This window comes from Dromiciops gliroides, chromosome 1 (genome assembly GCF_019393635.1).
Source record: "Dromiciops gliroides isolate mDroGli1 chromosome 1, mDroGli1.pri, whole genome shotgun sequence".
NCBI classification, from domain to species: domain Eukaryota; kingdom Metazoa; phylum Chordata; class Mammalia; order Microbiotheria; family Microbiotheriidae; genus Dromiciops; species Dromiciops gliroides.
Genome location: NC_057861.1, coordinates 132,668,413 through 132,687,011, shown reverse-complemented (window position 1 = coordinate 132,687,011; position 18,599 = coordinate 132,668,413). Strand labels below are relative to the sequence as shown.

Here is an 18,599-nt window from a genome sequence, read left to right as displayed (position 1 = left end):
TTACTACTTCCATATCATCTTATTGACTCACTTTTTAGTTTTCAATACATTCTAAAACCCCGGAAATGTTTTTCATGAATTATTTTTTGAGCCCAAGTCTAGATAGGACAATTTACAATTATAACTATTAAATTTCTTCCTATTAGACTTGCCCAGCTATTATTCTAGGCTATAAAGATTTTTTTGCAACCTGACCTTGTCATCCATCTTGTTCGCTATACCTCTTTGTTTTGTTTCATCTGCAGAATTGATAAGCATATCAAGTATGTCTTCGTCATTTTTTTTTTTAATATAGTCAAGCATAAAAGACCGAAGTCAAATCTGTCAGATACTTTACTAGAGACCTTTTCCAGGTTGATATCTGTGCATTACTACTCCTAGGTCCAATTCCAAAGCCACCTAACTACTGTGCTTCAGCCCTAAGGGTAGCAGGAAAAATTGTCTAAAGACCTTGCTAATATATGAGTAAACCGTCTACAGTGTTTCCTGTACTGACCAATCTGGAAATTATGAAAAATAGAAAAGTGCCTTATCTGCTGTTCTTGATGAAGACCTGCTGATTCTTGGTCACTATCATTTGCTTTTCTAAATACTCACAATTTATCTCTTAATCATTATTCTCTACAATTTTGCCATGAACTAAAATAAAGTCAAGATCAGGAGCCTTATGTTTAAAGGACTAAGGTCTCTTCCCTTTTTTAAAAATCAAGACATGCCTTTTTCCACTCTTCAGGCCACTTCTCCTGTTTTCTTCAATTTCTCAAAGATATTAACTCCATACCCAGGACCCCAGCATGCAGTTCTCATAGGCCAGTCACTTCAAACTTAGGGCAATTTGATATTCTCTTAAGAATTTAGAGGAAAATGAAACTTAAATCTCAAGATGGAGTCAGTTTGATTCACACAATTCCCACAGTTCTTTCAGGTGTGAGGAGATGAGGGCCTACACTAGGGTAGTAATCATATCAGGAGAGAACAGAGGCTGTTTGAAAGATGTTACAAAGTTGAAATCAGCAGGATTTGGCAACAGGTTGCATATGGGAGGTGGGGTGAGAGAATAAGGAGTCAAGAATGTCATCTAGGTTGTAAGTTGGGGACTGGGAAGATGGTGGTGCCTTCGATACTGATAGTAAAGTTTGGGAAAGAGTAGACTTTGGGGGGAAAGATGATGACTTTAATTTTTGAACATGTGGAGTTTAAGTCTACAGGACAAATCAGTTCAAGATGTCTCAAAAACAGATGGAGTTGAGAGTCTAGAGGTCAGAAGAGAGGTTAGGGTTGGATAAGTAAATTTGTGAGTTATCAGTCTAGAAATAATATTTTAAATCTTCGGTAGTTTATGATATCACCAAGTAAAGTAGTATAGAAGGAAAAGAGAAGAGGGCCTAGGACAGAATTCTGTACAACACCCAGAGTTAGTGGGCATGACCTCAATGCTGATCCAGAGGAGAAGGAGCAGTCAGATGGGTAAGAATTTCAGGAGAGAAAAGTCCTGAAAACCTAGAGAGAAAAGGGTTTCAAAGAGAAGGAAGTGATTGGCAGTGCTAAAGGCTACCTTAGAAGTCACTAAGGATGAGGATTAAATATAGGTTATTGGATGTCACCATTAAGAGGTTATTGGTTGGGGCAGCTAGGTGGCACAGTGTATAGAGCACCAGCCCTGGAGTCAGGAGTACCTGGGTTCAAATCCGGCCTCAGACACTTAACACTTACTAGCTGTGTGACCCTGGGCAAGTCACTTAATCCCAATTGCCTCACTAAAAAAAAAAGGTTTTTGGTCACTTTGGAGAGAGCAGTTTTAGTTGAATAAGATTGGCAGCCAGATTATAGAATAAAAAAGGTGTGAAGAGAGAAAACAGAGGAATCTATTATAAATTACCTTCTTAAGCAGTTTAACCAGAAAGGATAAAGAGAGCTAGTAGGAGGTAGAAGATAAGTGAGGGTGTTCTTTGAGGTTGAGGGAGACATAATGTTTCTTACTGGTAATAGGCAACTGGGAAGGAGCCAGTAGTCAGGGAGAGATTGAAGATGAGTGAGAAAGTGGGGATGATAAAAGGGGACTGTCTGCTGGTGGGGATAGTTTCCATATGGCATATGTAGCAGGACCATAACAAAAGGTGGTAGCTATTTAAATAATGTTGATACTTACTTTTCCCTAGCTCACTAAACATCTTCCACCACGAACCATTGGCTATCCTTGGACTCTTGTCTATGGTACTGGGAAACATGGTACAAGTTTGAAGACCCTATATCGAACAATGTTAGGTTTGGACACACCAGTGCTGATGGTGATTAAAGACAGTGATGGCCAGGTATGAAAAAGATGATGGTGGATAATAATAGCATCTACCTCCCAGGATTGTTGTGAGGATCAAACATGATTAAAATTGTAAAGCACTTAATACTGTGCCTGGCACATAGGTGCTATATAAATCCTTATTGTTGTTATTTAAAAAGGTTTAACCATGAATGCAACAGAATAATAAATTTATACACGATCAAATTATCTCAGTAGCACAAGCAGATTTAGATCTCATATGAAAGAGTAGAATACTTGAATTAAAATGAACTACATAAGTTCTTTTGCTTTACATAATGAGAGAAAAGGCAAAAATAATTGTAAAATCACTTAAAATATTTTTACTCAAGCCTATTACAATAGTCCTTTTAAAGAAATTAGGAAGGTGACTAAAGCCATAGCCATTTTTTTTTCTAAACAAGAGAAAGAGGTCATAAACACATGGATAATTGACCTGATATTGTGTTTTTGACTAATCAGTTGTTAGCTAGGAAAAAATGTGTGCAAAATCCTTGTTAGGGGAAGAGATGCCTCACCCTGATGTAAATCTCCTTATCTGACTGACTTAGTTTTATCTTGCTGTAATTTCCATCATTTAAATAAACTACCTATTCTAGTTTCACAATTCTCTTTACTTGCCAGAATAAGTAAAACCTTATAGAAATTTTCTTGTACCTAAATGTTCAAATTGAGGTTTTGGAATTAGAAATAGTTAATTTTCCCCCTGATCTTTTTAGCACACAAATTTTAAGATTAAACTATAAGGATACCAAAATACTATTTCTGTTTCCTGTGTCTTCAGTTAGTGTGAAATAACTACAATAACTTAAATAAAGTAGCAATTGTGTTTTCCATATCTAATGATATAATTACATTCTTAGATTCCTTCAAGTGTTTTTAAGGCCCTGGATAGATTTATTGTATAGTAAAGTGGCAAGCATTTCTTCATTGTGGTGGTGGCATTCCTTTATGGCATTAGGCCCCCATAGAAAGAGTACATACAACACAAGACAGTTTCTGTAGTCTAGGTGGTTAAATCTGAATGCATCTAAACACATGTATTTTGTTTAGTATATATTGATTATACATACTTATGTCATATCATTTAATAATTTTTATGGTTAAGCTTTGAATTTTAGGACCAGAATTAGATAACTAGTTTTTATTTCTTACATTTTATTTTTATTAATGACAGGTGGATAGCATGCCAGAGCTTGAGTCAAGAAGACCAGAGTTAAAATATGAGCTCAGAAATTTTCTAGCTATGTGACTTTGGGCAGTTCACTTAAATTCTTTTGGCCTTAGTTTCCTTATCTGTAAAATGAGGGTAATAACCATACCTGTCTCCCAGGCTTGTTGTGAGGATCAAATGAAATAATATTTGTAAAGCACTTAGCACAGTGCCTGGCATGTACTAGGCACTATATAAATGTTAATTATTATTATTACTGTGATTATTATTTTTTTATGATATTGTATGTTCTTACCAACATTCTCCTTTTCCCTCAATTACTAAAATATGTGTAATGTTTGTTACATTCTGATCATGCTTTCAGTGATGATGTGTCATAAGAAAAACTGAGAAATATAAATTACTTCACAATTTATAAGTCTACTTGACATTCAGATTGATCCATGCTAACTTAACCTTTGATTTTGCTTTATAGGTTTTTGGTGCATTGGCATCGGAACCATTTAAAGTGAGTGACTGCTTTTATGGGACTGGAGAGACCTTCGTTTTTACTTTTTCTCCAGAATTTGAGGTAAAGACATGTTAAAATTTTGTTTATTAAATGTTATTACAAACTTTATTTTATGGCTTAATATTAATATAAAAATGTGATTCCTGAACTGACAAAAGAGTTTTGATATGTTAGATGATTATATGATTTTACTACCTATAGATTAAAGAGTAATCTTATTCAAAGGTAACAGTTAAATTAAATTAAACACTAAATAATATTGAGTGTCCCTGGGTAGTGAGTTTATGGCAGTATATACTTTTTATGTCAATTACTCTTCCAAAGTTTTAAAGTTTTTATAGATAGTTGTACAATAATAACCACTGCTTATTTAGAATGATCTTGCCAAAATTCTGGTTTTTTCCAAATTAATTGAAAATAACTAGTTGAAAAGCCTCAAATGAACGTAATTAATAGTTCAATGATAATGATACTCTTAACACTAAATATATTTTCTCAAGTGTGTTCCTTTACATATTGGGGTGAGGTTGAGACACTAAGTGATTAGAAGAATGATGATGTCCTTAATAGTTATAGAGAAGTTTGGGAGAATAGACAATAAAATTCTGTTTTGTAAATGTTGAGTTTGAGATAACTGTGAACATCTATTTCAAAATATTTATTAGGCAGTTGGTGACGTGGACCTGGAGCTCAGCCTAGCACTAGATATATATAGATCTGAGAATCATCTGCATAAAGATGATAATTGAACCTTTGTGAGCTAATTAAATCACTTCATGTTAGTGAGATAATATATAGAGAAATGGCCCAGGACAACTTTGAGGGATGACCATGGTCATGAATAAAGATCCAGCAGGGGTGATAGAGAAGTAAGTAGGGGTCAAAATGGAAGAGAGCCAAGAGATAGAAAGTGTAGGCTCCTTGAAGGCAGGGACTATCTCACTTCTGTTTTTGTATTTCCAGTGCTGGGCACATAGTAGGTACTTAATAAATGGTTATTAATTGATTTTGTTGTCCCTACACCATAAGCACAGTTATGGTTCTGTGAGGGCCAAATTTAATATCTAGAGAGTTAATTGAGTGGCTCACCGTAATATTGGGGTCCCAGAAATAATGAGGGACTTCTAGTTCCAACGCTCCCTCCCCTCCAAACTGCCTTTTTAGATATTTCTCCCAGGCCAATAAGAAAGGAGCCTTACAGCCTCTTTTCCACAAATGGATCAGATTTTATTAATTGGGAATAAAAGGTGAAATTAATAAAAATCAAAGATAAGGGAGTAGGGAAAAAGAAATGTGGATAATCCTCCTAGCTCTAACCTAAGTCTATACAATCTCCAACTCGCTTCCAGTTAAGCTAATTCAAAAGAAAGCAGGTCTTTTATGTTAACTCACCACCTGAGACATCTACTGCTGCTGGCACCACTGGGAAGGAGGAAACTCCGGAAGAGACCCAGACTCACCTCAACGAGCATTTAATCTTTCTCCCCCAAAAGGGGAGGTCCTTCAAAAACTGCCTATGGAGAGAGGTTTTCTCCTTCTGACATCAGTAGCCTACATCACTTCAGGGCAGGCCAGGTGTGGCTCCTCCTAATGAATCAGCCAAATTCCAATAATCTTATCACATTCCCCACTTTGTTTCTTTGAGGAACACAGAGTGTTTCCTTGACAAAACAGTCAAAAATAACAGAATATAATACCCTATGCTAACAAACAATATGTTAATAACAATATAGAAAATGGAGAAAGGGAAAATTTTGTCCAGAGGGGCGGTCCCTCATGAACTGGCGCTTTGACACTGCCTGCAGAGGGAGGGCCTCTGCAGAGAATACATGTTACAAATGGTATATATAATAACAGAAGGAAAAAAGGAAAACAACAAGATGAAACTGTTTATTTAAAGTCTTTGAGATCTTGTCTTCTTGGAGTGGTGAGATGTCATCAGGAAAACTGGACTCTGGTCTGGATTCTGGTTGTCTCTGGACTCACTTCTTTAGCTGTTGAACTGCTGGATTTTCACTAATTCTTAGCATAGCATTGTCAGTGATCAAATTAAACAGTGAGAGTTCTTCAAAATATAACTCATACTTAAACTATATATATATATATATATATATATATACACACACACACACACATAATATTACATTCCCCTCCTTTATATAATACAGAGTTGAGACAGTTTTGCAATCTATAACACTTCTGGATCAAGGCCAAATTTAGTAATATGTTCATGATGACACCTGAAAATGTTATGGAAAGGTTGCCATACCACATCTCATGGTTCCAAGACATCCAGCAATTGTGTTAGGCCACAGGTAGATGGATTCTGATCATGCCATCAGACTGAGTGAAAGAAAAAGAAAACAAATTAAGTTAAACTAGGTGCATGTGTTGGAGCTTCTATGACACCAGGCAATTTTCAGAGGGAAAGAGGAAGAAACTGGACTATGTCCAGCAATTGTGGTCTACATAGTCGCCATCATAAGCAAACCATGGACTACCTGAATGTATTTGGCTGTTTTCTCAGCCTCCATCAGGGCATCTTATGTGTACCTGTCTCTTCTCCTGTTGTACATGTATTCTCTCCAGGGCCTGCATCAAGCTCATTGTAAGAGCAATTAGTCTCTGAAATGATGTTTCCATAATTCAAAAATCTCATATTAATTGCACCAAAGACAATAGGATGATAAAATGTATGTTATGCTGCATAACTGAGGATATACTTGTAATATATACAATAATTCCAAACCATACTCAGAGTATACATTGTCACAATGACATATAAATGATAAATGAATGTAAATGGCTGATAATATTAAACATAACATAATCTTCTTTGAGCAAGTAAACCACATCATCTTGTACATGAATTCTCTATCTAGTATGACAATAACAGATAATTAAAGTGATAATCAATTTATCAAAAAGAAATAAAACTTCAGTCAGCAAGGCTCAATATTCACTATGTTCATTGATCAATCAAGCAATAGGTTTCAATACCCCCCCTTTTTTTTTTTTTAAAAAAAAAAACATCATCTCATAAACAAACTCATTAAACCCATGGTTCTCTTCAGCTTCTGAGGCCCAGTGGCCCCACAGCATATACTTAAAATGTCTTTGAAAATTCACTCAGTTTACAAAATTGAGTTAAAAAGAAACAAAAGTCAAAAACAAACCAAAAACAAAAAAGCAAAAGGTTTGCTAAGCACCCTTTTGTGTTCATGAGGAAACTTAAGTATGTGGTGAATTCCAGGCCTTTTCAATGCCTTTAAAATAAAAAAAAGATGGTTTCAAGGAATAAAGGGGAAGAGAAAGCGTGGGAGAGGTTGAGGTAGGCCAGAAAACAAGGCCATGTGCTCTCAGTGGTTTACCTGTAGAAGGAAAAGCTTGTTAACGGTAAATTATTATACTGCTAGAGTTTGGGGTACACCACATTGTTTTACCTGGTTCCCCTATTCTCTGCATGCCAAAGTGACAGGGGTTCCTGAATTGTCATTGATTTTTTTTAATGCTGTCATAATGTTCTTTATGGTAGAAAATGTGGAGTTCTTTAGCATTGGCTTTGTCTGTACCACGAATTTGCCATGGGGGATTTATTCAACTGGTGGATAATTACATTCAGTTGGTTATGTTTTGCAAAGGCTACAATCACATCATTGTCAGCCCAAGTACTAGCTTTTTTCAAATCAGCAACATATTCTTCAAAGGGAGTGTTATCCTCTCTAAAAGGCTCAAAGTCTTTTCTATGATTGAGCATATAATCAGCAGTTTCTTGTCTGTGTCTGAGATGATTTCTAGAGTGACCTTCTAATTGATCTCCCAGGGACCTAAAGAAACAATTTCCATCTCCTAATACCTTATGGAGACTGAGTCCCAGAGCATGTAACTGATTCGTAGGATTTTCAAATGGGAACTGCCTATTGCTTCTGGACTCTGTTAGGGTTCTTTGTTCTTTAGCAGCTGCTATATTGTTAGGATTTTTTGCTCTTTAGAGTCTGTTTGAGTTTTATTTGAAATTTCTTTACCTATAAATGGTGCAGGCTTTACATGGGAACAATGAATCCAAGATTCCTTTTCTCCAATTTTAATAGCAGTAGGAGTTGTCAATAATACCTGAAAAGTTCCCTCCCAAGTAGGCTGGGTCCCACTGGATCACTGAAAGTTCTTAATATATACATTGTCTCCAGGACTTAAATATGCAAGGAAAAATCTAAAGGACCAGCTTGTACTCCTGCCTCATGGAGTTCATGTAGCCTAATCTGTAATTCCTGTATATAGGAGGCAACAGAAGTATCACCTCCCACCAGTGATGTATAAACTGGGGGAAAAGTTTTAGCTTGGATAGGAGGGTGACCAAAAAGCATCTCATAAGGAGATATATGAAGTTCTCCTCTTGGTCTACTGTGTAGATAGAATAATGCCAATGGTAGAACATCAGGCCATTTCAAATGGGTTTCAGTACATAATTTGCTAATCATGCTCTTAAGCTCTTTATTCATATATTCAACCTGGCCTGAACTTTGTGGGTGGTAGAGTGTATAGAATTTTGGAGTCACTCCCAAGAAAGAGTAGATTTGGGATAAAACCGAATCAGTAAAATGTGTGCCTTTGTCAGAATCACTGCAGGCTGGTGGGCCAAAGTGAGGAACTATCTCTTTGAGAAGAGTCTTGGCAACAAAGGCAGCTGTGGCTCGGGGCGGGGAAATGCCTCCACCCACTAAGTGAGTTGATCAACTATAACAAGGCAAAATTTATAATGTCCTGCCTTTGGCATTGTGATATAGTCAATTTGCAGGTGCTCAAAGGGTGTCGATGCTAGAGGACGACCTCCATAAGCTTTGGCCTTGAAAGCATGCTGATTATAAGATTGACATGTGGAGCAGCCCTAGCAGATTCGAGATGCCCTGTTAGTCACACCTGGTGCTATCCAGGTCCTCTTAATAGAGTCCACAATGCCTTGTGTACCAAAATGGCCTTGCCTGGTGATAGAGGCATGCCTGGTGATAGAATTTCCGGGGAAGAAGTTGCTTACCTTCCAGAGACACCCAGACACCATTGATCTGTTTTGCCTTAAATTTCTTTCTCCATTTTTCCACTTCTGAATCATCATAAGTTAGGTTGAGAGGAACATCCTCAGAAGATGAGAGGTTAAATAAATGTTCAGAAGCTTCTAAAGCAGCGAGCTTGGCTGCAGAATCAGCTTGTGCATTCCTCTTTGACACAGGATCATTATTCCCTGTGTGGGCAAGGCAATGTACAATGGCTAGAGCAGAGGGGAGTTTCAGGACATCTAGGAGATCCTTGATAAGGTCTCCATTAGCAATAGCCTTGTTCGAGGATGCTAGAAAACCCCTATGTAGTCAAAGCATGCCCAATGAGTGGCATATGCCAAAAGAATATTTCAAGTCAGTAAAAATGGTAGCACTTTTTTGAAGCAGGCTCGTGGTGGAGGATTTGAGGAAGAACCCAACCAGGCTGGAACTCTAGGCTAGATAGGCCTTTTCTTGATTTTCTGAACTCCATGTGAATACCTGGGATGCTTTAATAAATGCTTAATGCCCAAAGACTGGTGCTAAAGCTTCTAATTTAAGGTGACCACACATTTAGATTTTAAACATCACAGTTCAAACTAGAAAAATGTACCAGATCAGTGGCTTTTGTTCAGTGCCTCGTACTAGGTTCTTTTCTAGAAGAAAAGACAATGCTTTCCTGCCTTGTAAAGAGCCTATAGTGATTAAATTGTACATAAGTAACTAATAGAAATAAATCAAAATATGAGAGATACTGAAGTCTGTGGCTGTCGTCTGCTTGGCAATTGTAATGTATTTAATAAATAGTTATTGAATGAATGACCTCATTCAGATGAGGAAGAGAGTATTACTTTCTGGGAGATTTGGACAGATAAAACCACTTGTCTGTCCTTCCTCTATTTCCAGCCCCTAAAACTCTTAGCTAAGTTCAGTAACTATAATTGGTCTGATAATTGCTGTCTGAGTTTGACTATTTAAAAAATTCTAGATAACTGCATAAATTTTGTGGTTATTTTCATCCATTCTGTATTCTTGATTCCAAAAAAATCAAGTTTACTTAAAAAAACATTATTTTCTTTTTATTAGGTTTTTAAATGGACTGGAGATAATATGTTTTTTATTAAAGGAGATATGGATTCCCTAGCTTTTGGTGGAGGAGGGTAAGTTACTTCAAATATTTACCATAAAAATCCTTTTTAAAAAACTCAACTCTAGGTTACTTAAATTGTCACTTTAGGAATTTTTAAATAAAATGTGTAGATTTTTATTTCAGGTTTTAAAAAATAATGGTTTTTTCCCCAAAATTTAAAATTATACTTAGCTAGAATATTTGAACCTGTTAAGATTAATTTCTCTAATATACCAATAGAAGTATACTCATGGATGGATTAACAAACTTATTTTTAATAAAACTGAGTGATGGCTTTTTGGATCAGAATTTTATTGTTTGGGGCAGCTAGGTAGCACAGTGGACCTGAGTTCAAATCCGACCTCAGACACTTGACACTTACTAGCTGTGTGACCCTGGGCAAGTCACTTAATCCCAATTGCCCCACAAAAACAAAAAAACCCAGAATTTGATTGTTACTGGCTAAAGACCTTGGAGGGTGGGATTGTTTGGTCTATTAAAATAAAAATGCATACAAAATAAAGATGCTTCTGTACTAGGTAATTTGTTTAAATAATTCAATATCTTCACACACACACATACTGTAGTCCTCACTGCAGTTTCAAATATATTTCATTAAAGTTGATATTTATTTTGTAAAGACAGTTTGTTTTTATATTCTCTCTAAAGGTTTGATTGACAATTTTAGAACACAGAAGCTTACTTTTCATCAAATTTCCCCCAGATTATTTGAAATCTTGATTTTCTTTGTATGTAAAGTGAAGTGGCATTCGAGGGCCAAATTATTGATTTTAATTTAATCATTATAGGAACCCTCTAATGATGTGATTTTCAAAATTCCTGAGATTTATTTTCTTTTTTTAAAATTTCTGCCATTTCATCAGTTTTCCTGAGTTTAAACTCAGCTTTCTTTCCTGCTGTCTTTTCTCCCCAGGTCCCTACCATAACACAGTTATCATCTTAGCTCTCTCTTCAGTTTTCTTTCTTCTCAGGCCAGTTCTCCACTATCCATGAGCTTAGTGTTCTGTCCCTGACTCTGTTCCCTCATTGGCCCTTTAGAAGACGGAAATCTTTTCCTAGGCTCCCAAGTTGCTCCTTACATGCAAATAACTTAGATATTTTATCTATTAGACTCAATTTTTAAACATTATGGTATGAGTCCTATTTCATTTATAAGCCAATATTAAGAAAAACTGAAAAATAGATTCTAGGCCATCCCATTTAGACCAGTCTTTTGTTGACAGACATAGAACATCACAAAGTCTGTATTTAAAGCCATTAATACTTTGTAGGATCTGAAGGATCACTTCAGTACCACAGAAGAAAACATTATGAGTTAAATGGATTTTGGTATGCTGCCTTTGGCCCTGACCACTATATTTAAGACAACTGTTTTCTAAACCCCTGACCTAAAGCAATTTTTGGAACAAGATAATCAATTCGTAATTTGGGTCTTCCTGTACCATCAAATGAAAGACATTCTCTATCTCATGGTGCAAGAAATCTTTTTAAGATACTTTCTGATTTGAATTACCTCTAAATTAATTGGGCTTGAACATTTATTGTTATTACAATTTACAGTTTGGAGAATTTTTCTTTTACTTAGTTGCCATCTCAGCTTTCTCTATCTAAAATAATATGTATTTTTGACAAAGAGCCTTCTTAACACATCAGATCCATGCATGAAGAGCCTTCTCAAGCTAAAGGACTAGAGGTGATAATGCCATTCCCATTTGAATCTATTGGTAAGAGTAAACTCAGGTTCCAAAATAAAAGCAGTTGCTTTGGCCAGGTGTGTCAAAGAAAACTACCAGCTCTTGAATTTGAATCTATATCAACCTTATATCTTTCAAGATTTACCCACATTTTCTTACCTTAGATGATTTGGGCCTTCCAAGTCTGTAAGTAAATTCTATCCTTATTATTGAATGAATCCAGTTAACATTCTTTAATGCAGTGAAAGATCTTAACACAAATGTGGGATAAAACATGATAAAGATGATGTACATGAAGATGAAGATAATCATAATCATTTATATAGTGCTTTAAAATTTGCAAAGTTCTATACAAATAATATTTCATTTGATCCTTATAACCCTGAGAGTTTACCTTCATTTTACAGATGAGGAAACTGAGGGACACAGTTTAAGTGATTTGCCCATGGTCACACAGCTAATAAGTGACAAGGGAGATTCTTTTTGACTCCACTCCAACACTCTGAACACAACGCCATGGACCTGCATCTATCTCAGAGGCTAATCAGGCTATATAACAGACCATTTTTATAATATCTTTCACGTGATATTGCTGTTGTAACATGTAACAGTTTTATTGTGTTAAATAGACTTATGTTCATCATCTTTATGCATAAATCCATCATTCTGATGAACACATTTAGTTCCTAAATCCAGACATCTTCCCCTTTCATAATACCTTCCTGTACTCTGTGTATTTACATGTTGTCTCCCCCATTAGATTATGGGCCCTTTAAGGGTAGAGACTGGTTTTTACCTTCTTTTGTCTCTCCAGTGTTTAGCACTCTGCCTGGCACATAGTAAGCATTTAATGAATACTTTTTGACTGAGAATCGATTGACTGTAGACTGACTAAATAAAACTCTATCCAGCTAAAAGAAAGTCAGTGGATAAAATGAAGTTTTACAAAAATGTCCATTCTTTGTAACTACTTTCAGTATTTGTAGATATTCCCTGGCATAGCAACTTTGAAATAATATGGTGATGAGTTGTTTTTGTTGGTTTTGCATTACAATACTATACTAGATTGTTAGAACAGGTCCCTAACTAGTTTTCTCATTATTCTCTTTGTACTTCAATCTGTTCTTAATACTGCTTGATAGTAGTATTATACGATAGATATGATATGATATGATATGATATGATATGATAATTTCTCTGCTTAAAACCCTTTAGTAGGTTCCCTTTTCCCTACCACAAACACAAACTCTTTAGTTTGGCATTTGAGACCTTTCACTAGCTGATGCCTCCATACTATTATATCCTCGTAGTATACTTCCTATGCTTTGCTCTAGCCAAACTTAATTGCTTGATCTTGTACATCCCCAGTGCTTCCGACCACTGGACTTTTTTTGTGCCATTCCCTTTGCCTACAGTACTTTCCTTATCTACCATTTCCTCCCCATACCTCCACCTTTGGAAATACCAGTCTTTAAGGACCTACTTGAAATTGTACTAATACATGTATTTTATGCTCTTCATGTAAGTTCCATCGGGTCAGTTCTGTATCTGTTCCCAACATGTAATCACAGCATTATTACACATAACAGACCCATTAATAGATATAATGGATCATGATATGGAAACAGCAAGAAGGCAGAGAACAATGGAGTAAGGGATGATAGTAAACTGAAAATAGCCAGTGCAGATTTTGGGAGTTGTTGACAGTTCAAGTGTATAACTTTTCTTTGTTAACCATTTTTAGAATAGTTCTAATATTTTTTTTCTTTTGCAGGGGAGAATTTGCTCTTTGGCTTGATGGGGATCTCTACCATGGTAGAAGTCATTCCTGTAAAACATTTGGGAACCACACACTTTCTAAAAAAGAAGATTTCTTTATTCAAGACATTGAAATATGGGCTTTTGAATAACTACTGTTCTTACCAGGATAATGCCCCAAACCTGACATGGACAAGCATAGTTTGGAAAGTTCATGAAGCAATATAATGTAGCATGTCACTAACTAATTTAGATGAGTCTGTGTCACCATTTATTTTAGGTATAATTTTTGGAGGGTTTTTTCCAAAAAAATCATGTTCCTTCCCCTGAGTTCTCAAGGTATAATACTTATCTAGTGCCATGTAGTATAAATAACTTGCAGTTTGACTGCAGTTTAACAAAGGAGTGGCCACTCCATCTAAAAATCTCTCTAATGTTAGTGCTGCTATATTGAACTTCCACCTAGTTAATTTTTTTAATTAAAATTATATTGACTCTTTTAAAGAAAAAAGTATATGTGGGGCATAGATTGAGATTATAAATAATGATAGACTACAATACTACTGAGGTCGAGTGACCAACTTGCATTGTAGAACCAATACATGAGAAACTATATGCCAAATTAAAGGATACTGTCTAGTTTTAGTTCACTTGAGTATAACAGCACCATTTATTATTTAGAAGGCATTCTTGATTCCATTTTAGGAAAAGTGAAATGAGGGAAGAATTCTAATTGTATTAGACCATATTACACTTGCAGGTTTGGGGAAACAGCACTAATGGATTCTGTTAAAGATTTGTAAAACTGCAAAGGAGTATGAGAACTTAATGATTCCATTTGGTTTAATATATTAAGCAAGAAAATATAGTATTAACTTATTTGTAGCTTAGCAGGGCATTATCAGAAATACAAAGACTATGAAACATGCATATTTCTTCAACATAAAATATCAGATATACTATTTTATGGTTTTTGTTGTTTTAGCCTCGTTGCACTTCAAATCCAAAAATATAGTTTATTCTTGTCCAGATAAGAAAAAAAAATGTGATTTAAAAAACAATTGAGTGGATATATGTTGTAAATTACAGTTAGCACCAGCGCTAATAAAATGGGTCATGTACTATAGTAGACAATATTGTAACTCAGTAGATTCGTGGAATATGCAAATTTACTGTCGTGACCTCAAGGAAAAAAAAAAAAGACAGACTAGAATATACTAGTAGTTCTTGTCCTCTTTTGTAGGAAAAGCAGTAATAAACCATTGTGGCAATAACAACCCATCAAAACAGTTCATTTCAAAGCTTCTATTCTATGTTATGCAAAAAAACAAAAACTGCTGTTATACATGTGACAGTGACTTTGTGCTGAAACTTCAGCTATTCCAGATGAACATTGTATATTATCTTGTAAATTAATGTTTAAAGGTAGTTTTGTTCTTATAGAAAGTGTTGATTGACAGGTTGCTTATAGCACTTTAAATTATTCTAAAAATGGAATAAAAGCCAGATGTGTTGGCTTAAGTAGATGTAGTTGTATAGCACTTCAGTATATTTAGTTCTTTTGAAAGTTAAATACTTAGCTGAAGAAAACTTACTGCTAGGGTAATTAATAGGAACAGTTGCTCTGTCCTAATATGCTACTGCTGAATATGAATGGAAATACAGGACATCATTTCCTTAATTGTCTGTGTAAATCTCTTAATACTTATTAGACGTTAGTATATAGATTAAATGTTTACAATATAAGGAACTGTAAATAAATATCTCCTTTTTCTCCTTCGGTCTTCCACAGCAGTATTATTGTCTTTGTGGAGTTAAGACTAAACAATCCTGTAATGGATTTCAATTATAATAAGGTCATAGTGATGTATAGCAAATAAAACTAAAATACATGTATAAAAATTTGAGTTGCCATTTATTGAAGCCAGTCAGTCATCATTTATTCAGTACCTGCTCTGTGCCAGGCACTATATTAAGTACTGGAAATACAAAAAGAGGCAAAAACCCTTAAGAAGCTCACAGTCCATTGGGGAGACACTATGCAAGCAACCATCTATAGACTATACAGGACAAATGGGAAATCAGCAGAGGAAAGGGACTGTAATTAAGAGGGTCAGGAAGGACTTACTGTTCAAGGTGGGATTTTAACTGAGGTTTGAGGAAAGCAAGGAGGCTGAGATTAGGAGGTAGAATATGCCATATATGGGAGACTGCCAGTGAAAATGTCTGGAGGCAGGAGTGAAGTTAAGTGAGTGAGAGATAAGAAAAGGAAGTGCATATTGTAGATGGCCTTCTCAAGGGATTTAGCCACAAAAGGGAGGAGAAACAGTGGGGATGGATGAATCAAGCAAAGGTTTTTGCTGGGGGGAATTTGGATTTTTTTTAAGGATAGGGGAGACTGCTTGAGTTCAAATCCAGCCTGGACCTGAGTTCAAATGCGGCCTCAGACACTTGACACTTAGTAGCTGTATGACCCTGGGCAAATCATTTAACCTGCATTATCCCACCAAAAAAAAAATAAAATAAAAGGATAGGGGAGACATGTAGGCAGTAGGGAAGCAGTCAATAGATAGAGATTAAAGATAGAGTGGGGATGACAGAAAAGACAGTTTGCTGGGAGAGGATGGGATAGAATGGAGTCATTTGTGTATGTAGAGGGGTTTGTCTTGACAATTATTCATTATGCAAGTTAGGTGAAAGTTGAGATAGTGGCAGAAGTCATCTGTGAAATGAGGGCATAAAAGAATTCTCTCCACAATTGGCCTCAGTTTTTTCCAGTGAAATATGAGATAAGGTTTTCAGCTGAAGTAGAAGGGGCAATAGGGGAGGCTTAGGAGGAATATAAAGGTTAGGAAAAGCCACATTATTGAGTCGGATAGTGAGTCAAATTAGGAGGGTGTTGAAGTGATTTCCCAATTGAGATTACCTCGGTCTGCACAGGGAGACCAGGTCTGGCCAGGAGCATGCCCAGGAGAGCACATTGGCGCTCAAGGAGAAGCTGTACACCAGGGCAATGGGTCTCAGACCCATGGTAGTGGGAAAGGAATAGAACAGAATTGCAATGAGAGTGGCTGCTATGTGGCAGCTCGGTGGACCACCACCTAGTTCTGGGTCACAGATCCAGGGTACACATGCACACAAGGGCTAACAATATGCAGTAAGGAATGGCCACAGACTCTAGGCAGTGTACTAAGAGGCAGATTCTGAAACAATGTGGCTCCTCCCAAGAATAGTTTTAGTTCCAACTTTTAGTCCAGTCTGAAACATGGAGAGCAATAACCAGTCAGAAACCCAGACCAAAGGGGAGTCTGCAGTTCGGTCATTGAATGAGCTAGCTGACAGTGGGTGAATTTAGCAGCAATCTACTATTGTGCAGACTCAAACCTAGGTCAGAAACTTCCAGAGCTCAGACCAATAGGCTATTTGGATTACTGAAAGCTTGCTGGTCCTCAGCCTGAGCTGTCTTCAAGGAACTGGAATAACAAAATTCTCAATACCTCAATAAAGCATCAATAAGACCAGCCCAGAACTTCCAGAAGTGCACAAAACTTGCCCCCAACATCAAGTCTGAAGTCAGGAGGTAGACTGGAAGACTTGAGCAAACAAAAAATAATACCATAAAACACTATTATGGTAACAGAGATGTTCAAGAGACAAACATAGAAGAGAATGACTCCAAAATATCTACAAAGACAAAAAACAAAAAGAAGAAAAAACAACCCGGGCTCAGATTTAATGAGAATTCCTGGAAGAGTTGAAGCAAGATTTTAAAAAATATTCTATAAATGAAATGAGTGATAGAATTAAACATCAGAAAGAAATTAGAACTGTGGAAAAAAGAATTGGAGAGGGAATTAAATATCATAAGAGGTACAAAACCTGGCTCAAGTAACAAATTACCCAAATGGACCAAACAGAAGTTAATGGCTTCATGAGACAAGAAGAAATGTTAAAACTAAGCCAAAAAACTGAAAAAAAAAAAATGAAAATGTAAGGTCATTCATAGTAAAAACAACTGACCTGGAACAATTTATGCCATGACAACATTATGGTAGAGGCAAACCATTTTGAAAGAATTAGGGATTCTGATCAGCATAATGACTCTGAAACACATGTATCCCCTTCCTGATAGGGGAAACTCTCAGATTGAAAAACGAGAGAGATTTTTTTGGACAAGGACAACACAAAAATTTATTTTTCTTGTTAATAACATGTTTATAATGTGGGGGTGGTGGAGAGGTATTGAAATATGATGAGGATAAGAAGGCAGATTTCTGTTAATTGAAAAAATATATAATAAAAAGAATGAGGTTGGTACAAAGGGTTTCAGAGTCACTGGAATGGGTTAGGAGTTATTTAATCATTGCTGAATAAATTCAGGAAACTTATTTAACATCAGTAGGAGTTCAGCCTAAGGGTTGTATCCTCTTAGGGTATTAGCTCTGAGAAGAGAACCAGTGGAGGGAGCTGATAGAACAGAATTTCTGTCCTATCTTTGCAGTCAGGTCAGGTGAGGAGCTACACAGAGGGAGCAAATTGTTTATTTTTGTAACAGTGAATCTTTCATTAAGCATGATGTTATCATTGTCCTATAAGGATGCCACAAATGTCTTCCACTAGGGATAAACAAACTTTGGCCCACAGGCCAAATCTAGCCCTCTGCTTGTTTTGTTACACACCATAAGGCAATCATAGTTTCAAAAGAAGAATAATTTTAACACATTGATATTATATAAAATTCAAATTTCACTGTCCACAAGCAAAGTTTTATAGAATTGTTTATATATTGTCTCTGGCTGCTTTTGTGCCACAATGGCAGTCAAGCAGTTGTAACAAATCACGTGTGGCACTCTCATCACTTCACAGTTGCTCAGTTCCCTGCAAATTGCAGTTTTAACTCGAAAGTATTTTTATACATATATATATATATACACACACATATATCTGTATATGTGAATATACATA

General features: G+C 36.0%; 1 protein-coding gene across 11 annotated transcripts in view; it reads left to right on the top strand.

The window, feature by feature from the left end:
• The window catches only part of OXR1 (oxidation resistance 1), a 585,179-nt gene extending 567,556 nt beyond the window's left edge, over nt 1-17,623 (top strand). For all 11 annotated transcript variants that reach the window (XM_044002996.1, XM_044002901.1, XM_044003208.1 and 8 more), the window contains 4 exons: nt 2,160-2,312; nt 3,967-4,062; nt 10,119-10,192; nt 13,651-17,623. In XM_044002996.1, coding sequence (XP_043858931.1) covers nt 2,160-2,312; nt 3,967-4,062; nt 10,119-10,192; nt 13,651-13,786 — 459 coding nt within the window. In that variant the 3' untranslated portion in view covers nt 13,787-17,623. The remainder of the gene's footprint in view (nt 1-2,159; nt 2,313-3,966; nt 4,063-10,118; nt 10,193-13,650) is intronic.
• Nucleotides 17,624-18,599: the final 976 nt, after the last annotated feature.